The 18,993-nt window shown below is 42.6% G+C and overlaps 2 protein-coding genes across 2 annotated transcripts; both read right to left on the bottom strand.

The window, feature by feature from the left end:
• Positions 1 to 608: 608 nt before the first annotated feature.
• Positions 609 to 5,278, bottom strand: slc50a1 (solute carrier family 50 member 1). Its single transcript, XM_068570228.1, has 6 exons — positions 5,073 to 5,278; positions 4,840 to 4,917; positions 4,512 to 4,635; positions 4,244 to 4,405; positions 1,865 to 1,984; positions 609 to 1,736 (listed from the first exon to the last, which is right to left on the bottom strand). The coding sequence occupies exons 1-6, from the start codon at positions 5,138 to 5,140 to the stop codon at positions 1,629 to 1,631; spliced, it is 660 nt and encodes a 219-aa protein (XP_068426329.1). The 5' UTR covers positions 5,141 to 5,278; the 3' UTR covers positions 609 to 1,628.
• Positions 5,279 to 7,894: 2,616 nt separating this feature from the next.
• efna1b (ephrin-A1b) lies at positions 7,895 to 18,474 on the bottom strand. Its single transcript, XM_068569986.1, has 4 exons — positions 18,216 to 18,474; positions 9,590 to 9,885; positions 9,308 to 9,496; positions 7,895 to 9,163 (listed from the first exon to the last, which is right to left on the bottom strand). The coding sequence occupies exons 1-4, from the start codon at positions 18,311 to 18,313 to the stop codon at positions 9,042 to 9,044; spliced, it is 705 nt and encodes a 234-aa protein (XP_068426087.1). The 5' UTR covers positions 18,314 to 18,474; the 3' UTR covers positions 7,895 to 9,041.
• Positions 18,475 to 18,993: the final 519 nt, after the last annotated feature.

Here is an 18,993-nt window from a genome sequence, read left to right as displayed (position 1 = left end):
CTACACCCTTCCAGTCTACATATCTACTGGTTGGATCGGCTCAAAAGTTTCACCTTTGCTTTCCAGTTCCCTCTTTCACCTGCAGCTCATTCATCTGCCACCTCCATTCCTCTCAGTGTAGTTTTTTTTTCTTTTCTACGCAACACTCAAGTTCAGCACAATACTGTGTTGTGTCTGTGGTCTCTGTCAGGGAGGCTCTTTGAGCTCAGGAAGAGAGGCCAGTGTAACACACTCACACACACGGGATGAGAACCACGAGTGTGGCCTTTCCCACCACTGCCCTCTCTGTATCAACATAGTCACACAAACAAGCTCATTCACACTGCTGCACCATCAAACAGGCTTTTGTCTCTTCTTGCACAAACACACACACGCACGGCCACGCACACATACGCACCCATGCACACACCATAATGTACACCTACAAACACAGCCCTTATCTCCACACATCTGCATGTAAGCTCATTATTACGACCATAACAAAACCAAATCTTCCTACTTCAAAGGGAATGTGCAATTTGCTCACTTTGCAGTACAAGAACAAAATCTATCTTTCATGTCCACCATGTTCACAACTTAACAAGCAATCAGCAAATATGAGTCACTGATGGTTATGGTAAGAATTTATTTACATCCTTTAGAAGTGAGAAAATCAGCACTGACACTCGGCTGTTTCATTTGCATAACATATGTCCTTATTACAGATAATAAGGAGGAGACAAGCAACACTCAATAACCCATGACCACCAGCCACCATGGAAATGAACCCAATTCATTTATGTAAACAAACACTGTGTCCTTTCTTATTTTATTTAATCTCATACATAATTCCCAAATAAAAAAAGTTTCATTTATAGAAGAATATAATATCAGATCTTGGACCACATAAACATTATGTATCAAGACAGACCTAAAATACATAGAAAACAAATATAATTTACTACCACTTAATAGTGTGTCTGCATGGTGATACAAAAGCTTTAGTAACATCTCTAAAAGGGATTTGAAATCATCGCCTTTCCAGGGAAAATATATACTACATTATTCCACACATTCGTACCATACGAGAGCACAACGTGTATTAAAATAGCAGCCAGCAAGTAACAACTCTACAAAATCTTTGGCGAGTACGAGTTTGGGACGAGACAATTCAATTCACTGAATTTTGAACAAACTCCAAGTCTCCTGACATGTTGGTAGATCGGTACATGCCATTCTTCTTTAATGGCAAACAGGATCTAATAGAAGGCACTTGACGGACATGGAGAGGAGAGACAGGTTTGAGAAATAGCTGCAGATAATATGACAAATATACTATGGAAGCCTATTTACGGTAGGAAAACAATATGATATAGAAAGTCAGAATTATGAGATAGAAGGTTGAAATTTCAAGATAGCGAGTGCGCACGCACTTTAGTGTATCAGGGAGGAAAAAAAAAGAAAAAAAACACTTACTATCTCATAATATTGACTTTCTGTCTCGTAGTTATGACTTCGTACCTAATTTTCTCTTTTACTGACGGAAATGCGCTTCCATATGCATCTCCCCAAAGTAACAATGAGACGTCTCCACTTCATCTGTGTCTCTATGAATTAAAAACACAAGTGATGGGAAAGCTTTGCTGCAGTCATATCTGCATAGACTTATATGCCGGTGAGCTTTGATTGACAGACCCAAATCTCCAAAACAGATATAACCTGACGAGGCTGGTGAAGATGCCAGGCGAGTTTGGAACCTGGAAGGAACACAAACAGGAAGAACAATTAAGGTTAATGGACAATTCAAATTAGAAACAAATGTTTAAACAAATGTTGAAAGCTACGTTTACAGCGAGGATACGTCGGTGCAGTCACGTCATCTCACCACAATAAAGTAGTCGTTTAGCTGGAGGCCGTACAGGACCCAGGAGGTTGAAGTGAAGAAGGTGGCGACGGTCAGAGAGAAGGACAAACGCTTCACATCCCCACTACGCACAATCTGTACCTACAAGGGAGGAGAGAAAGACCGCACCAATCAGTTAACAGACTTTAAAGCTACGTTAAGCTAAACTTAAAGGGTTTGGAAAATACTAAGACACAGAAACTGCTGCTTGTAGAACATTTAATGAAATGTATCATCTATTCTTATGTATTGACTAGGTACAACAACCAAAAGGACATTTGTCTGCTCTACAGAAATTCTAAAAGACTTTTTGCACATGACTACACATCATTAGATGTGACACTCCATTCAAAAATAAAAGCCTGCGTGTGTTAAATGAGTCACTTAAATACCACACTCAACTATCAATCACCTGCACCTGTGGAAACACCTGTAAGCAATTGGATAAATTAGAAATTAGAGGATCGCTCTTTGGTGTGCGCAACCATAGAAGACAAGTTTGGAGAGCGACATGGAGAAAGTAATTGGGTTTGATTATATGAGCATTGAGAACAACACGTGTTGTTTTGACCCCGTCTGTATTCACAGCATGCTCCACATGAAAATGCCAAAGACTCTAGACATAAGTTGTACTTAACACATAATTGTGCAGTTGGCAAGTACACATAATGCAAAAATATCACTTTTAGAATAGTTTAAGTCGAGTTTTCAGAAGTTGCAGAATTTGTGTTTCAGCAGTTGCAAAAAACTATGAAGTTTATATATTTATAATGAATCATATGAGTATGTGCAATGTGAAAGGTGTCACTTGCATTGAAGAACAAACTGCATTTCCACAGACTCCGCAGTACCCCACATCCCCACGGAGAGAGTTTTAACAACTTCATTGTTCTGGTTTCTCTCCCATTGCGCTCAGCAACAAAACAGCCCACTGTAAAGGTAAGCAACTAGCTGAGACAAAAGTTTGTCATTTTTCTTATTATTTACACAACCTTTTCTCTCACGGCAAAAGTGTGCCATAATCCCCATATTTAAATGAGTCTTGCATCTTTTACTAATCAGAGTCAACATGAGATGGAACATGTGAGGAGAAAACATAAGTTAACCGAGGGGATGAGTTACAAACAGACCGAGAATAACAGGAAGACACCGACGAGGGAAAAGAAACGCAGGAAACAGACTGAGGGTTGTTCAGGGCTGTGAGGCAGATGGAGGGAAAGAGAAAAACAGGATAGTAGACAGAGAGGCAAGATGATGCAAAGAGACAAAAAGAAAGAGAGAGAACAGGGGATGTATTCCTTCACTGGTAAATAGCTGCACGTGCAGAGTTGACTGACCTGAACAGATGCTGCCTGCTGTCTTTGCAGAAGTTCAGCATATGGTCAGACAAAAAATGACTGAATGTGCTGTTTACAGCTTAGTGTGTTGAAGTTAAAACAGTGAAGTTTATATAAACTTTGATACATGTAGAGAACAGCTTTCACAACACATTTAGTGTTTGGAAATGACCGTCTGCCAAAAAACTTTGGCAAAATTTGCAAAAAATTTTCTAGGCGGGTCTGTAATTTTTACATGTGAAATTACGTGCCACATATTTTCCCACTACTCACTACCGCTTGCCAGTACTGGGTGATACAAATGTAATATGTTTAAATTAACTTAAATATTTTGTCAGATTCAATATGAAACTAATTAGGGATCATTTAGAATGAAATCAAGGACTATCTTTCTTCATTACCATGCCATAAACATCAGTTTGATGTATATCAGTGTTTTAACTAATACGGTGAAGTACGATTGACTTGTAATTAAACTTAATAGTTTTGTTTAATTGCATTTTAGCTTTATAAATGACTTCAAAGGCTTGTTCAAAGTCATCCAAACGTTTTACTATGTTACTAACGTAATGTGCATTTCGCAACATTGGTGGAGGAAGTAATTCAGTCAAAGTAGCAAAACCACTAGGAGCAAAACCACAGTAGAAATACTGTGTTATAATTAAAAGTACTGGTCTATATTTGACTAAAGTAAAAACATATTAGCATCAAAATATACTTTATGAACCAAACTAAAAGTACTCATGATGCAGCATGGCCCATTCCAGAGTGATGTGTTTTATGGGAAAGGCATTATGTGTGGAGTAATTCTATTCATCGTATATACTGGCAGGCATCTTGTGAATTTAACCATTGGCATGTGGAAAGCTATTTATTGAGCATTTGTGATTTAGTATTTTGTACATATCCTTTTGTCACTTTCCACCACTGATTAGCAGATATGTCTGGACGGAGTATATGTCTTTTATCTCCCATCTTTGTTGCTTGCATGCAGTGTTTCTCCGTAATGCATGTGAGCGTGTACCAGGTCGGTGAGCGGGGACAGGTACATGCTGACGGTGACCACGCTGCAGGTGAGGCCGAGCTGGCTGAGCCGAGTGTCTCCCTCAGGAACAACCGTGGTGAAGTAGAAACAACCGCAGGTCAGCACCGTCACTGCTACTAGGGTCTGTGACATCACTAGTTTCTGAAACCAAAACACACACACACACATACACAGAGAGACACACACAGAGGTAAGGAGACACCAGCGTGCACACCTGAGTGGCCCCGGTCTACACTCCCTCACTAACCTTCTGTTTAGTGTAGTGGAGGTAAACGATGATGTAGAGGATCTGGAGTAGAGCTCCGATAACGTTGACCAGAACTATCGTCTGATCTGGCTTCAGCATCCCATAGTACAACCAGCCCAGGTTACTATGGAAACGGGATGAGCATCAGAAGTGATGAGCGGAGCAGGACAACAATGAGCTGGATTTTACAACCGCCAATAAACACCAGAGAAGAAGAAGGACAATAATGATACTGAACTGATCTTAGCAAAGAATTTCTCTCTCTCTCTCTCTCTCTCTCTCTCTCTCTCTCTCTCTCTCTCTCTCTCTCTCTCTCTATCATACTCACTTAAGACATGTGGTGAGGAAAGGGAGAAACTGGATATTGTCAGCACTTTTGGATTCTCTCATCTTCTTCAGGTCGGTCCTAGAAGCGCGCGCACACACACAAACAAACAAACAAACAAGGTAACCAAAAAGAAAGAGAACACTGCGCTGTTGTTTCTTACCAACCAATACAGTTAGAGGACAATGAACAACTGCAATACGGCATGGCATTAAAGTATAAGTAATTCAACTTACAGTCCAGTCGAGAACATCCCGACTGTGAACACGATGCAGGCCCATGACAGAAGCTGCATTGACTCCATAGTCAAACAGAAGAAAAGTCTAATACACGACTCGGTTTTGTCTTTTATGTGCAATGTATGCCTTTAACACGGGCGGTTGAAACGCATGCAAATAAAGATGTAACACAACAACACAGACGCCCTGCTGCGTTCACTGTGTTTCCGTGTTTGCAATCAGTGTACACAGCAGCGCTGCGCTCTGATTGGCTCTGCCACGAAGCACGCGGAGTGCATTTCCTCCAATAAGAGGCTGAAACGATAGCGGACGTGGCGTGTTACGTCATCACGTTGAAAGCGTTCGTCAGGTCTGGTGGATTTTAAGCTCGGTGAGATGGATGGAGGTCTGCCAGAGGGGCGCTGTTTAAGGGATGGCTTATGCAGTGGGAGTTCAAACTGATTACACTTTATTCGTCCCCGGTCTTACAAGGATTTCAGGTTGTCCTGTGTGACCCGAGGAATATGAGCTTTTGTCATGTGTGCATGCATGACTTCTTTGCAAAGGCGCGCACATGCAGGGAGATACAAGAGAAAGAAATTATGCAAAAGATGTTTTCAAGTTGTATTATTTGATTTTATTCCTTTTCATCAATTGTTTAAATCTGTCTTTAGTGACTTCCCCAACTTCATGGACGTGCTGTACTGAATTGCCGGAGAACCCATTTAAAAGAATAGGAAATCAACATTCTTGTGAATTGCTGGATATGTTTACATCTTCAGGCCACTAAAAATAATTCAAATCAAATGTGAGAAGAAAAACTTCACTCTTCATTCTTATGATGGAGCCATGTTTCCCACCACAACTGACCATGTACTTTTATTAATTTTTTTACATTTTTTTTTTATTGGTGGAATTGTTGGAAGAAACTCTTCCTTATGTCAACAGTCAGTTAGAGTTGCTGGAAAATACTGTGGGTGTTCAAAAGGATCAATACAATACGGTTTAAAATGAAAATGAAAACCACACTCCAATGCGGTGCACCAGTATAATTTGATTAATTTCATTCCATACGTCATTCGTCAACTAGTCAGTGGACCATTTGAGCTGCAAAGTGTTATTTCATGGATATTACATGCAGCATTTTAGATGACGATTACAACTGTAAATTACTGCCGCCTTCCTATTTAACAAAGTTCAGGTGAATTTCATGCTAATCTCCTAAACAAGTGCTCATTAACTTACCTCTCTTCACTATGGACCCTCTGCTCAGCAGACCCCTGTGTCCAGCTGCAAGCTTCAGAGCTGCAGGCAGATGAGTCGTTCAGACTTATCGCTGTGCAACAATTGCACAGCAAACAATCAGCATTCTTTGATATATAATCGTCTCTCTTTTTCTGCATCATTTTATTTCAGTTGCATTTTTTTTTCTCATTTGTTTGACATTTCATTGTTTTTGTCCTTGCTTAATCTCTTTTGTCCTTATTTTTAATGCCATTTCTCAACAGATGCTCTTTTGTCTCCTGGTTTCTGTTATTAAATTGCAATATTCCTAAAGCTCCTCGAGGCCCTTGAAATGCAAAAAGTTTTGTTTCACAAAAGGTTGTCTAACCGTGATCTTTAGACCCTTTGTCCTTTCAAACGTATTCTAAATGTAATGCAATAAGTGAATAATCTATTTCTAGACTTGTGAAACTATCCTAAGGCTGTAATTAAAGGAATTTAGCAGATGAAGATTTTAAGTTCATTATTAATGTAAAATCATGAAAATAATGTATTTTTTTTTCAGAGTATACCTCCAACTGGTATGAAAGCAGGACAATCCCAATGACCTGAAGATTTTCTGGTTGCCCAGTTTTGGAGATTTTCATTGAGTGTTGAACACGTTTCTGATTTTAGGGATTCGTGGCTAGTTAATTATCTCCATTGTGTGTTTTCCTGCATGGAAGTATGTTCATATGCATCAATAATTCTCTGATGGTTACCATACTTCTCAATGGATCCTTTTAATGTGAAAACTACAGGCTTTATATACTTCCTCATGAACCGGCAATTGTAGGTTTTTTATTTGTAATTCTCACGGTTTCCATCGGACTGCCTTTCAGGACCGTTGCACATTGCTGTCCAACATGATGAAACACATTCGCGTGAATACTACCATCTTTGGTCTGTTTCATCAGAGTCCTGCGTCCTCCTGCACAGAACTACACAGGAGCTAGATTTCTGAGCCTGTGTGATCATCTGTGGTAAACTTAAACTATGATGTGACTATGGGAGAACAAACGACTCAGTTTTCTGTCCCAGTTTTGAACGTATATGTTGCGTGGTTTTACAGTGGATGGTGACTTTTGACAGTTTTCAGTCAGTTCTGAGGTTTGCAGGTATGAAGGTGTGTGCACTGTGCTCCTCTTCATTCCAACATACCACTGTGTAGATGGAGTATGTACAGGGAAACAAAAAAATAGTGTGGGTGAGGAGGCAGGAGTGACACCGTCACACCCATTTGTCAGTTGGCTTGTGGGCCTCTCTCTCCTTCATCGGCCCCCTCTCAGTTCTTGTGTTTGGTTTTCAGACTGTGAAATCTAAGCCAGGCTAAGCTGTGTAACCAGGGATGAAAGATGGCAGAGGGCAGAGAAGAGGGGATGAGAATTGTGGTTGGGAAAGACCTGGGGTGGAAAATGTGTATGGGAGGCGGGGGCAAATCATTGCATATCCCAAAATATTTTGTCATCCATCAAAATGTCAATGATGTCAGCGGGATTTCGAGGCCCAGAATGAATGTGTCTAGAGCTGATAAAACCCAGAGAGAAACTTTCATAACATCACAATTATTTTTTTATTTCACTAAAGATTTCTTTCCACATCTTTAAACAGTTTTATAGTTTCTCTATTTACACATTTACATATAAACAGTTACAAAATGAAAACAAACATGTTTAACAGGAGAACAAACAACTGTAAATGTATTCTGGGAAGTCCCTTCAGTTTGAGGTTTGACAATGTGCAAGTGGAATCACATCTGCACATCAGCCAGTGTACCATGTGCAGGAGAAATGAGTGAATAACCATAATTACAGAAGAGGCTCGGCTCCCTTAAACCCTGCTAGTTTTTAAATCTCAGTGTATCTGTCTCTGATGAGTGGATCTCACGCTTCGGTTCACAAACCCTTACAATAACATGGCAGTCTAAGGACTTGTGACACAATATGTTTTATTTCTAGGGTCCAAATCAAATGCGGGTCCATTTTCTTTAACTTTCATAATTAAATACATTATAAAATGTAAAAACAAATCATGATGTAACTTATGTGCCATTGGTCTGAATTAGACAAAATGGTTTCTTGTTGCGTTTTATAACTGAACTGAGGAAAATTAGTGACGTCAAATGCTTGCAGTCGTCTTGTGACTGCTTTTGTGTCAGACTTAAAGAGATATAAAAGACTTGAGGAGATACATGAGGGAGCTGAGTGCTACAAAACAACATGATGAAAATCCACTTTGGCAGTAGATGACAACATTATCAATACACGGCATTTATCATTTCTCTACATGTAGAGGAAGAAAATTTTCATGAACAGCTGAGATGATGAGCGCAATGCAAATCTGTACCAATGGTGAAAACACAGGATAATGAAGGCAATATACTTCTTGTTATTTTCAATTTGATATCAATCCATTCGTATTTTTGCTGATCGGTTTGCTTGCAGTTTTGTTCATAAAGAAAAAAGAGTGCACTTCAAAATGGTCACAAATGAGAATTCTCATCCTAAAAAAGGTCATTAAAAAAAGGTCCTCTTCTTTGGAACGATCCACGTCCCACATTCTCACACACTCTCTCTCTCACACACACACACACGCAAACGCACACTGACAGCAGTCCATGCTTGTATAAAAAAAAAACTGTATAAAAAAAGAAATCTCTGAGTTCATGGTCCCAATGACCGGCATTGAGTGAGCATTGTCTCTGTTGTAAGGTCTGGCTCAGCTTCAGTGTAGCATCGGGGCTAATAATACTGAGACCGTGGTCAGGAAAAGTGAAAGGGAGACCAGCTGTGTTCCTGAACTGCCAATGCTCCTCTGAACCTTTGGCTCCATCACAGCAGGGTCATCTGAGGAAAGAAAAGGGCGGTCAGTGTTGAGTTTCATCATTCAGGCATAACAAACACACCCAGCTGAGCTCCTCTCAGACATGAGACTGTTGTGACTATTTTTAATCTGGTATTTAATTTTTTCTTGAGAAGAAGAATCCTCACCTGCTGGGAGCCGGTTAGAGGGGTTGTGAGCTCCTCCAGCAGCAGGAAACTTCCCTTTTACTCCATCTAAGCTTTTTCCTGTATCTTCCGCCTTGGATTTCTCTACATTGTTTTTTCCGGAGCCGGTAAGTCCGACAACATCCACTCTCAGCCTGAGACAGTCCTGGCCATGGTGATGCATTGGCTTGGCTGTGGAGAGTCAGAAAAAGTGGAGCGTTTTAATACAAGACACCCTCTCAGGAGCGCAATAAGTAAACACATGTATTGATTCTTCATACTTACAGATATAATAATAGCTCTCTCCCTGTCTGAATTCCTTGCCCAGGGTGAAGGGAGTAAAACGCTGGAATTTCTCAGAGAACTTCTCGGGAGCGTGGGGAGCGAACGGCCGCGAGCACTCCCAACGGAGCTGGTCGAAGGAGTGAGGCTTGCACACCTCGTAGTCCTCCTTCTCCACCATGTATAGCACATAGCGCTCAGCTGCATGCGACGACACCTCGCCGTGGGTGTAGTGGGGGCAGATGATGTCCAGATAGTCGTTGATACGCACTTCCACTGCATGCTCATCCCACAGGAAGCTGCAGGGGAGACAGGAGGAAAGGAGGAGATTACTGACACATGTCTCCATCTGGCACGCAAATGTTTTCATTTTGCCAAATTATTGACATGAATAACAGGGAGTTGGTCTGTTTGTACACATTTTCGACACACGCCCCCAGACAGCTTGGTTCATACAACACACGTGTTGCGAATAACAATGAGGGCTAATCACACACAGGCACGCTGGAACAGCAGTCAGGCTTACTCACACGAATAACACACATTAACACACGCGCTCACACACAGGTACAGCAACTAGGGCGGAGTTCAGGCACCACATGAGCGTGTTTATGTTTCGTCGTACATGTGACAACCCGTCATGATGACAGAATTAGAAACCGCCTGATCAGGTTGGACTTGTTCATTAGGTTTACGACATGTCTTATGAGCCCTTCCACTCACGCACCTTCCTGCTCTCTTCCCTTGTTTTGCCTTCAGCACATATTAATTTCATACCCGCGAACAAACACATGAACTCCCAATGTCCCTTTTTTCATCTTCTCTGCCGGACTTTCTATCAAGTAAAGTTTCTGTGTCACTGGTTTCTTCTCCTGGATGTTTGTCCATCAGTGTTGAGGCTCCTGTCGTGATTCCTCACACTAAATTGCTGTCTCTATCTGAAGCTGTCACTCAATGTCTCACCGACTTCATCAAAGACAGAGACAGAGTGGGTGGAGACAGTCAGACTGTCGCCCTCTGTCTCCCTTTTCATCTCTACCCTTCATTTAGTTTTACGGCTCTTTTTGAGCCTCCCGTCTCCTTTTTGCTCACTTCCTAGGTTGTTTGACATCCTAATGCAGTATAGAGAGACATTTGCGCTGATCACAATACAAAAGCAATTTTTGTGGAGTGACTGACTTTTTGGGGCCAAGAGGGTACTAACTTTTATCTCAACTGTCAGTTTCACATTAACTTCCATTTAAGTGAACATGATACAGTGTGCTATGCTGCAATAGTTGCTGTACAGCTGTCTGGCATGCTGTGATATCAGCCAAAAGCCAGGAGGTGATGAAAGATTGATACTTGCATATCACTGTGATTACATCCCAGGCTCTGATCCTCACCTGTAGTATGTGTTTAAACCAAAGGACTGCTTGTGGATGCTTGTGTTGAGCGTGTGGCGGAGAGTGAAAGTGACAAAAAGGGAAGAAAAAAAGTGGGGAAAAGCCTGTTTGTCTGCTATTGTTACTGTGCTTCAAGTGTGTTTGTCGCGGCATCAAAGCATTTGACGTGTTGACCCTGCCCCCCTCCCTCTCCCCGCTGTCCTGTTGTTGTGCCTCCAGTTAGGACCCCCTGGCCAAGTCACAGACACACTGGCTCCAAACGTGGGCCTCTAACCCCTCCTTCCTGCCTCTGTATGCGTGTGTATCGGTTAGCACTAACCTACCTGTCAAAACATGCTTTGTTAGCCGAGCACAGCGCTACACTTGTTATCCAGGGCTAACAGGCTGATCACCACCCTCCACTTGCAATCGCTGCTCTCTCAGAAAAGGTTCTTTGTACGTGTGTGTGTGTGTGTGTACACTCCTGTGTAGGTGTGCACGCCTTTGTTTGTGTGAAAATGTGTGCGCTTCAGTGAAAGGAAGAAAGACAGCCTCTAACAGCCTAATTGGCCAAATAATCTCTACTCTCATCTTATTCATCTGTTTTCTTTGAGTCAGACTAGTAGTACTGGCACTTGAGAGATTTCTAGCTGCTCCTTCTGAAGAAAAGAGTTGTTTTAAAAATTGTATGCGATAGACCTTTTTCCCACACTGCATCCTTATTAGTGGTCCGGCCGACCTCCACATGAAAACACAGGCTTGTCAAAAGCCAACAAAAACAGATATTATGTTGCTAATTTTATTCACAACTCGTGCTTTTAAGAAAAACTCTTCCTTTATCCTTCTCTTCACCTCCTCATTTCCCTCCTCCTCTCCTCCATTGCTCCGGCTAATTAAAAGTGGTTAGAGGTCTGGGGCCAGCGTGTTCTAGGAGAGGAGGGGAGGAGGAATGAATGGGGTGTAATTATACACTTTCCCTCCCCAAAGACAGATTGCCTGAAGGCTAGAGGGCCCCTTCAACCCCTGTACCTTACCCCATGTGGAGATTTCACTACTCTGACTGGCGTGTTTGTGTGTGTGTGTAGTCTTATGGCATTTGGGTTTTCGGAAGTTAAATTTGTTTTTTTTTCTTCTTCTGTCAATTGTGTTATCTTTATCCAACCATTAGCCAAAGGACTCTACACACATATAAGTGTACCTGTGTCTTTCCCTCCATCCTCCCGGTCCTTTGCGTTTCACTCATCAAAGCTCTCCACTCTGGAGGCTCTTGTGTCTCCCTGCAACTACTCTCGCCTCTGACTGACAGTTCCCGGCAGAGTGAGAGTCGCATCAACGTGATAGCTGTGTCGTATGCGAGAGTGAGAGCCAGGTGTGCGAGTTGTTGCAACCTACTTCTTCCTGTGTGTTGGTGTGTGTGTGTTTTGATGTGAGAGGGATCCTCTGAAGACCCTTATTCAGGGCGTCTCATGCCCCAGGCTCAAGAGCACATCTGCTTATCGAGGCCTACTGACGCCTCTTGTGTGTTTCAGTATGTGTGTGTGTGTGTGTGTGTCTGTGTGTGTGTGCTCGTTTTTTATGCATGTGACTGAGCTGTGTGTAAACAGCAAGGGTTGAAGGTGGCTGTAATCCTTCTTCCTCTCTGCTGCAAACAGGTCATCTCTCACTAAGGAGCTACTCTTGCTTTTGCGTCAGCGGGCAAGTGGTGTTTGTCTCTGTGTGTGTGTGTGTGTGTGTGTGTGTGTGTGTTACAACGGTATAAAATAGTTTTGACAGTATAGGTGAGTTCTTCAACACTTGGCCTCCTCATTTAAGCTTTGAAGTCTTGCCATTGTTCTTGCACTGCCCCTCTTCCTTTATCTTTTTTTCTTGCCATTCCTCTTTCATTCGACGCATCTCTCTGCTGTCCCGCAATTTGTCCCCCGAGCTCTCACTGACATCGGTCAAACAACTGACACAGGAACTCTGTCTTTCCCGGTCCCTCTGGGGAGCTTTTCAAACTGTCAGCCGAGTTGAGGGGTTAGAGTTCGGGGTCACAACTTCTCACACTCTCCAACCTCTTGAGTCAGCACTGAAGATATTTCTTTTGCATGCACAGAGCGAGTCAGCACCACTGAAACACCAAACAGATGCATCCCCCCACCATTTGCTCTGCAGGTAGTCAGTAGTAAGTGTGCATACACTGGAATGTAACAACGGGGGGGTCTGTGGTTTGGAGGGTGCTGTGTTCTCACAAGGCACACTCATCAAATTTCCAGTCACACTCTCGCACACTTTTACTTTGAGTGAACACTTAATACCCTATTAATTTGCTGTGGTACGGCGGATTCACACCTCTTTTCACACAGGCCAAGGAGCTGTCAATGGTTCTAATGGGTTTAGCTGCTCACGAGTGGGATACGCCATTACAACCAATTTACTGTACACTGAAAAGTCTTTTCTTATTAGCTTCCAATGTAATCTACCTTCATTCTTCCTCCGGCTCATTGTCTAACAATAAAAAACCGAGTGGGAAGTATTCCTCTACTAGGCACCACTACATCCTGCTGTCTCCACTTGGATTGTAAATCCAGCACTTGTATAGTTTCTCAATGCAAATCGGTGTGCTTACTGCATATATGCATGCATTCTAATTAATTAAGACACTGAGAATCCTTTTGGCCCCTGCAAGATGAGCTTTTAAAATGGTCAACTTTGCCATTTCTCACTTGTTCAATTCCAAACTTCTCCCCTTCATCCATCACTGTCCATTCTCTCCTCCCTCCGTCTGCATCTCCTTTATTCTACCAAAATCAGCCCATCAGCCCATCCCCCCTCTCCCGTCTCTTAACGCCGACATAATATACCACCGCTCTTCATTCAGGCTAATTTCTCAACACAAATCCTTTTCTCCAGTTCCCCCTTCTCTCGCCCTGCACCCCGGCCTCTGGTCCTACTCCTCCTCTCTGCCCCCAAAATCTTTTCACCCGGACTCCCTTTTTGTCGCCTCCTTTTCTGTATGTGATGAATAGAAGGAGGCCAAATGGTATCAAGCTTGGTTTAATATGTTTTGGGGTCACACAGTGGTTAATCTGTGTGGCTGTCTGTCTTGTCTAGCTGAGAGAGAGGGGAGAAAGTTAATTACTTTAATATTCAACTTGTCTTATTTGAAGAAAAACAAAATATATCAAGTAACTGCGGCACAACATCCCCTAAATACTCTACTTTACGTCCCTCTAACAGAAATCTAGTGCCAATATAGCCTTTAGGGGGCGATGGTGGGCTATGTGTGGACAGCAAAGCCAAAGTATGCCTGAAATGCTATGAATGAACCGTGTACACATACATGCATGCCTGCCCAGACGTACTACGATAACGCTAAGCAAAGCAGGCCTCTCTAATGTTAGCAGAGCCGGAGCTGAGAGGCGCTCCGTCCTCCGGTGGAAAACTACTGGGGCCAAAACAGAGGATGGTCTGTGAGAAAAAAAAGGGGGACTGATGGAGGGAGGGGAGGAAGTCTGGACCACAGATAAGGAAGTGAGAGGAAGAGCAGATCGAAAACAGAGGTGCAAGGATATTGTGATGGGGAGGAGGGTGAGACACAGATTTAAAAGTATACGGTGGGTTATGTGCCACTAAAATCATCAGGTGCTGTTGGGTGCTATGATGCAGGAAAGTATGTGTAAACATTTAAAAGCAGGTTGGGTAAGAGGAAAGGTTACATCAACAGGGAACAGACACAAAGCCTTGTGATATTAAATGGGCGGGATGCATAGTAAGTTAAATAGAGATGTCCTATTGTCCGATGGTGATTGTAATTGATTGTTCTGACGTTGGATGGACTCCATCTGGAAGATTATGGTTGGAAAGATCCACTTTGACATCTACGGCTTTATTAAGCAATTTATATATATATATCGTAACGGTTACACAATATAACCCACCGACCCAGATAGACAGAAAGATGTAGACGTACAGGCATAAAGCATAATCACTACAGGGGTATATTTATATATAGACTGAAGCTTGAAGGATGATGGTTTTGTGTTAGGGTCAGATGGTCAGATTACAAACAGTCTATGTTGGTGTGTGTGTGTGTGTTCTCATTCTGGTGAGATTACAGGCCTTCAACCAGACGGGACATGGAGTGGGGAGGGGGAAATAATGAGCGTAAAGAGAGACAGAGAGAGGGAACAAAATGTATAAAATGTACAAGTTGAGAGAGAGTGTGTGTGTGTGTGTGTGTGTGTGCGCACGCGTGCGTGCGGTGGTCTGGACTGTAGGCCAAATGTACGTGTCAAGGCAGGCCCGGCCGCTTCAATCACAGCAGAGGCAGAGCCAGACGGACGGAGATAAACAGAATATTACATTACACCAAACTCCTGTTAAAGATACTGGGAGCATGGGAAATAAAGCCAGGACACTCTGGATGGATGAACACAGCCCAATAAGACAGAGATAGTGTATTTAGAGGAGCCTGTGTATAAGCTGTGCCGAAAAGTAGAGTCGGTCTTGCAATTGAGTCAGTAAGTAGAAAAAAGGAAACGGAGGGCTCGGGGCCAGCGGCCAGTCTGGGAGGAGACGCAGCTGTTAAAGAGAGGAAAAGGAGTGAAGATGGGGAGAGGAAGAGACAGGTACTGTACAGTCACACACACACACACACACACAGCTGACAGAGTTGAGTATAGTAACAGCGGGGAGGAATGCTGGTGTAGCTAATATTAACATCCAAGTCCTCCCTCTTGCCCCCCCAGTGTGTGCAAGTGTGAGTCACACATTTATCATGTCTCGGTAAGAGTGCCTACGGTAACGGCCACTCCTTATTTCTTTCTGACGTTTGGGCACACACACGCACGATAACGCACATACTCTTCGCCCAAAACAAAAATACAATTACTTCCTGTTAAAAGCTAGTAAAGGGCAGCACAAGTTCAAAGTCTCTCCCACACGCACACACACACACACTCGCTCTCTCACACACACGATCAACACAGGCAGAGACACGTAGCGTAAAAACAAGACCAGACCAGATTGAGAAAAACATGCCTCTCCATCTGTCAAGTAGGAAAACTGTACACACACACACACAAACACACTTGAGTATCACATCCCTACAGGTCTTGAAAGTGATTACATTGAATTTCACTGACAAGTTGGTGAAAATCAAACACACATTGTGTTTAGACAAACAAACACACACACACACACACACACACACACACACACACACACACACACCTAAGCTGCTGCCAGTGTCTCTATACTCCCTGACATGAATGGGCAGACTGCTGCCATCTGGTCACTGTCCTCAACCTTAGACAAATCACTGCTGCTCAATCGGCCCAAGAATCAATTAGCATAAATTATCCACGGCCCAATGCCGTCAAAGCCCCGCTGACGGATCAACGTGAGCCTTAACAGGTGACTGATTTATCACTGGGGAACGAATCGGGGCAGGTGGGCTTTTAGCTGGAAACCAAAAAAAAACACACAGAAGACAAGAGAGATAGAGGTAAATGAGAGGATAAGTGAGAGGTTGGAAAAGAGGAGGTTAAGGAGAGGGTCTGGGGATAAAAGGAATATAGATGAATAATAGAAATTTGGCTGTAAAATTAGAAAAACATAATAATATAAGTGGCATGAGGAGGTTAGTCGACTACGCTTTCATTTCAGTGTTTAGCTTCCATTATCTTCCCGATAGTGATTTCGGTCCCTGACTTTTCAGTACTTCTCTTTACCAACAGAGAACGAGACATGGAAATCGTCCTGATTCAACCGAAGTATGACAGACGATGAGAGAAGAACAGTCAGAATAGTGATTGTGATGTGTTATTTCTTGCATGTTAAGAGCTATATTATGATTTTTCTTCTGGTTACCCAACTTCCTGTTGACAGCAGTCATAGCAGACCACCTCTGGTTCATACCTTTATCATTAGTTGAAGAAAACGTTAAAAAGGTCCAGTTTCCTCTTTTATTCAGACTAGAAAGCCTCTGGTTTCACATTTCCTCTCTACCTGTCCCTTTCTGTCTCACCTGAGCCATACTTCCTCCCGCTCTGTGTGTGGTGACTCAGGTGTAAAACTCAGGTGGGTCAGACCCAGTCGGTGAGTCACACATGGACTAACCCATGACACAAGCACTTCAGGGCTTTCCAGTAGACGTCTTATCCAATTATCAGGACAATTGTTTTCCTTGTTACAGGGGGCTCGTTTTTAGTCCTGTTTTCTATTCTCATTCTTAAAGGGCAATTGGAGAGCCAGTAATGTAATCAAGTCAAGACTAAAAGGCCATAATGGCTGTTACCCTTGTTTAGTCTCGGTGGCGGATTTTAATCGACCTCCCTCTACAGCAAAGGAGCGGGGACCGTCCTCTTGTTTCAGCTCCCTTATAAAATAAGACTGTCTTTCAAGCGTGGGGATCACTCTCTCCGACGCTAAAAGCTCAATAAATTGCACTGTGATATTGAGAGTTTGCAAAGCTCCATCGATCCCACTGAGTGGTTGGATAGCATTACATTTCTGACCTCAAAACAAAATAATCAGCAATATGTGCCTCCTACTCTGACTCACACACACACACAAATACACACACACACACACACACACACACACACACACACACACACACACACACACACACACACACACACACAAACACATCCATACACTATCTTTTTCAAAACCATGTCATCTCTATTAGAGTGATTATGAAATTATCCCACTGATTCATTTATAGACTTTCCATGACAAACGCACACATGCACACATGCACACACACTCTATAGACAGCCTCACGGGCCAAGTTCAGACTCGTTGGTCTATTTTCTACTATTAGAGTATGTCTGTGTCTATGTGTTGCAGTTAAATATAGTGGTGAATCTGTCCATCTGTCTCGGCATCCGCTCACAATCTTCTGCTTTTACACCCTACTGCTGGTGCTGCTGTATCGTACTAATACCCTGATCATAATCCTGCTCGGCGAGTTTAAAAAAAGACTACACACCTTAAACGTCACAGGAACCTAATTGTTACATGAATGAAAACAACAATGTTCTTGGTTGTAACCGTTTAAGAGCATGCGCGGACACACGGGACAATGCAGACTATGCTATAGAGACTTCATGTGGAAAATGACAGACGCATACTCACACAGACAGAGCAGTGAGGGATTGATTCTCCACAACAACTCACACATTAGACAACTTCAGGCACAGACACACAGGCAGACACGCACACGTACACACACGCACACGCACAAATAGTACACAAAAGCACAGATCAGCACTTACTTTGGATTCGTGCTGTTCCAGTAGACGCTGTGTCTCTCCGCAGAGGCGAACCAGGCGCCGATGCTCAGCGCCAAACACACCAGATACACAAATTCCATAGTGCCTCTTCTCCAAAGGAAGCTCACCAAGTTCAACTACTAAGCGATGATTTAGAAATGCCTCTGTTCTCGATGATGTAAATGCGTAAAAACACCCGTGGATTTTTACGGCGCTAGAGTACTCAAAGCAGTTCAGAGTGATGTGCTTAACCAAACACTGTTGCAACTCTTGACTGGTGCACGAAAGCGCAACTTGCCTGTTTTATGTGGCTGGAGCGCCGCTCCATGTGATGCCAGCCAATAGCAGTGCGGTAGTCTGGAGGCCCCGCCCACCACCCGCAGCCACTGGCGCTCAGCTGCGCTCGCGCTTAACCTCACGAACATCGAGAAACACAAAAACAACTCGGGAACAAGTTTACAATAACCCGTAATAAGGAGCGTAATAAAGACATATAAGTCAATGAGGTGACAAGACTAAAGCAATTAGAGACAATAAAAAAGTAAAACAAAGTAAATGAATAATAAATAATAAACACTGAAACCATAAAGAAGAGCATAACAAGTTTCTTAACACAATTAATAATGAGTTATTTTATACTCAATTTTCCCTTAAGTAAGTGTACTTTGTAGTATAAAACCTTTTTTTTTTTTTTTTTTAAATATTTTAATTGAATTCATACGGCCATTGTGTTATGTTGGTCTCAGTTGTTGTTGGAATCATGTTTCGTTGTTGTTGTAAT

This window comes from Clinocottus analis, unplaced genomic scaffold (genome assembly GCF_023055335.1).
Source record: "Clinocottus analis isolate CAN_PGR_092001 unplaced genomic scaffold, fCliAna1.0.p SCAF_9, whole genome shotgun sequence".
NCBI classification, from domain to species: domain Eukaryota; kingdom Metazoa; phylum Chordata; class Actinopteri; order Perciformes; family Cottidae; genus Clinocottus; species Clinocottus analis.
Note: the sequence above shows the minus strand (reverse complement) of the source record. Positions and strands in the feature narration are given on the sequence as shown.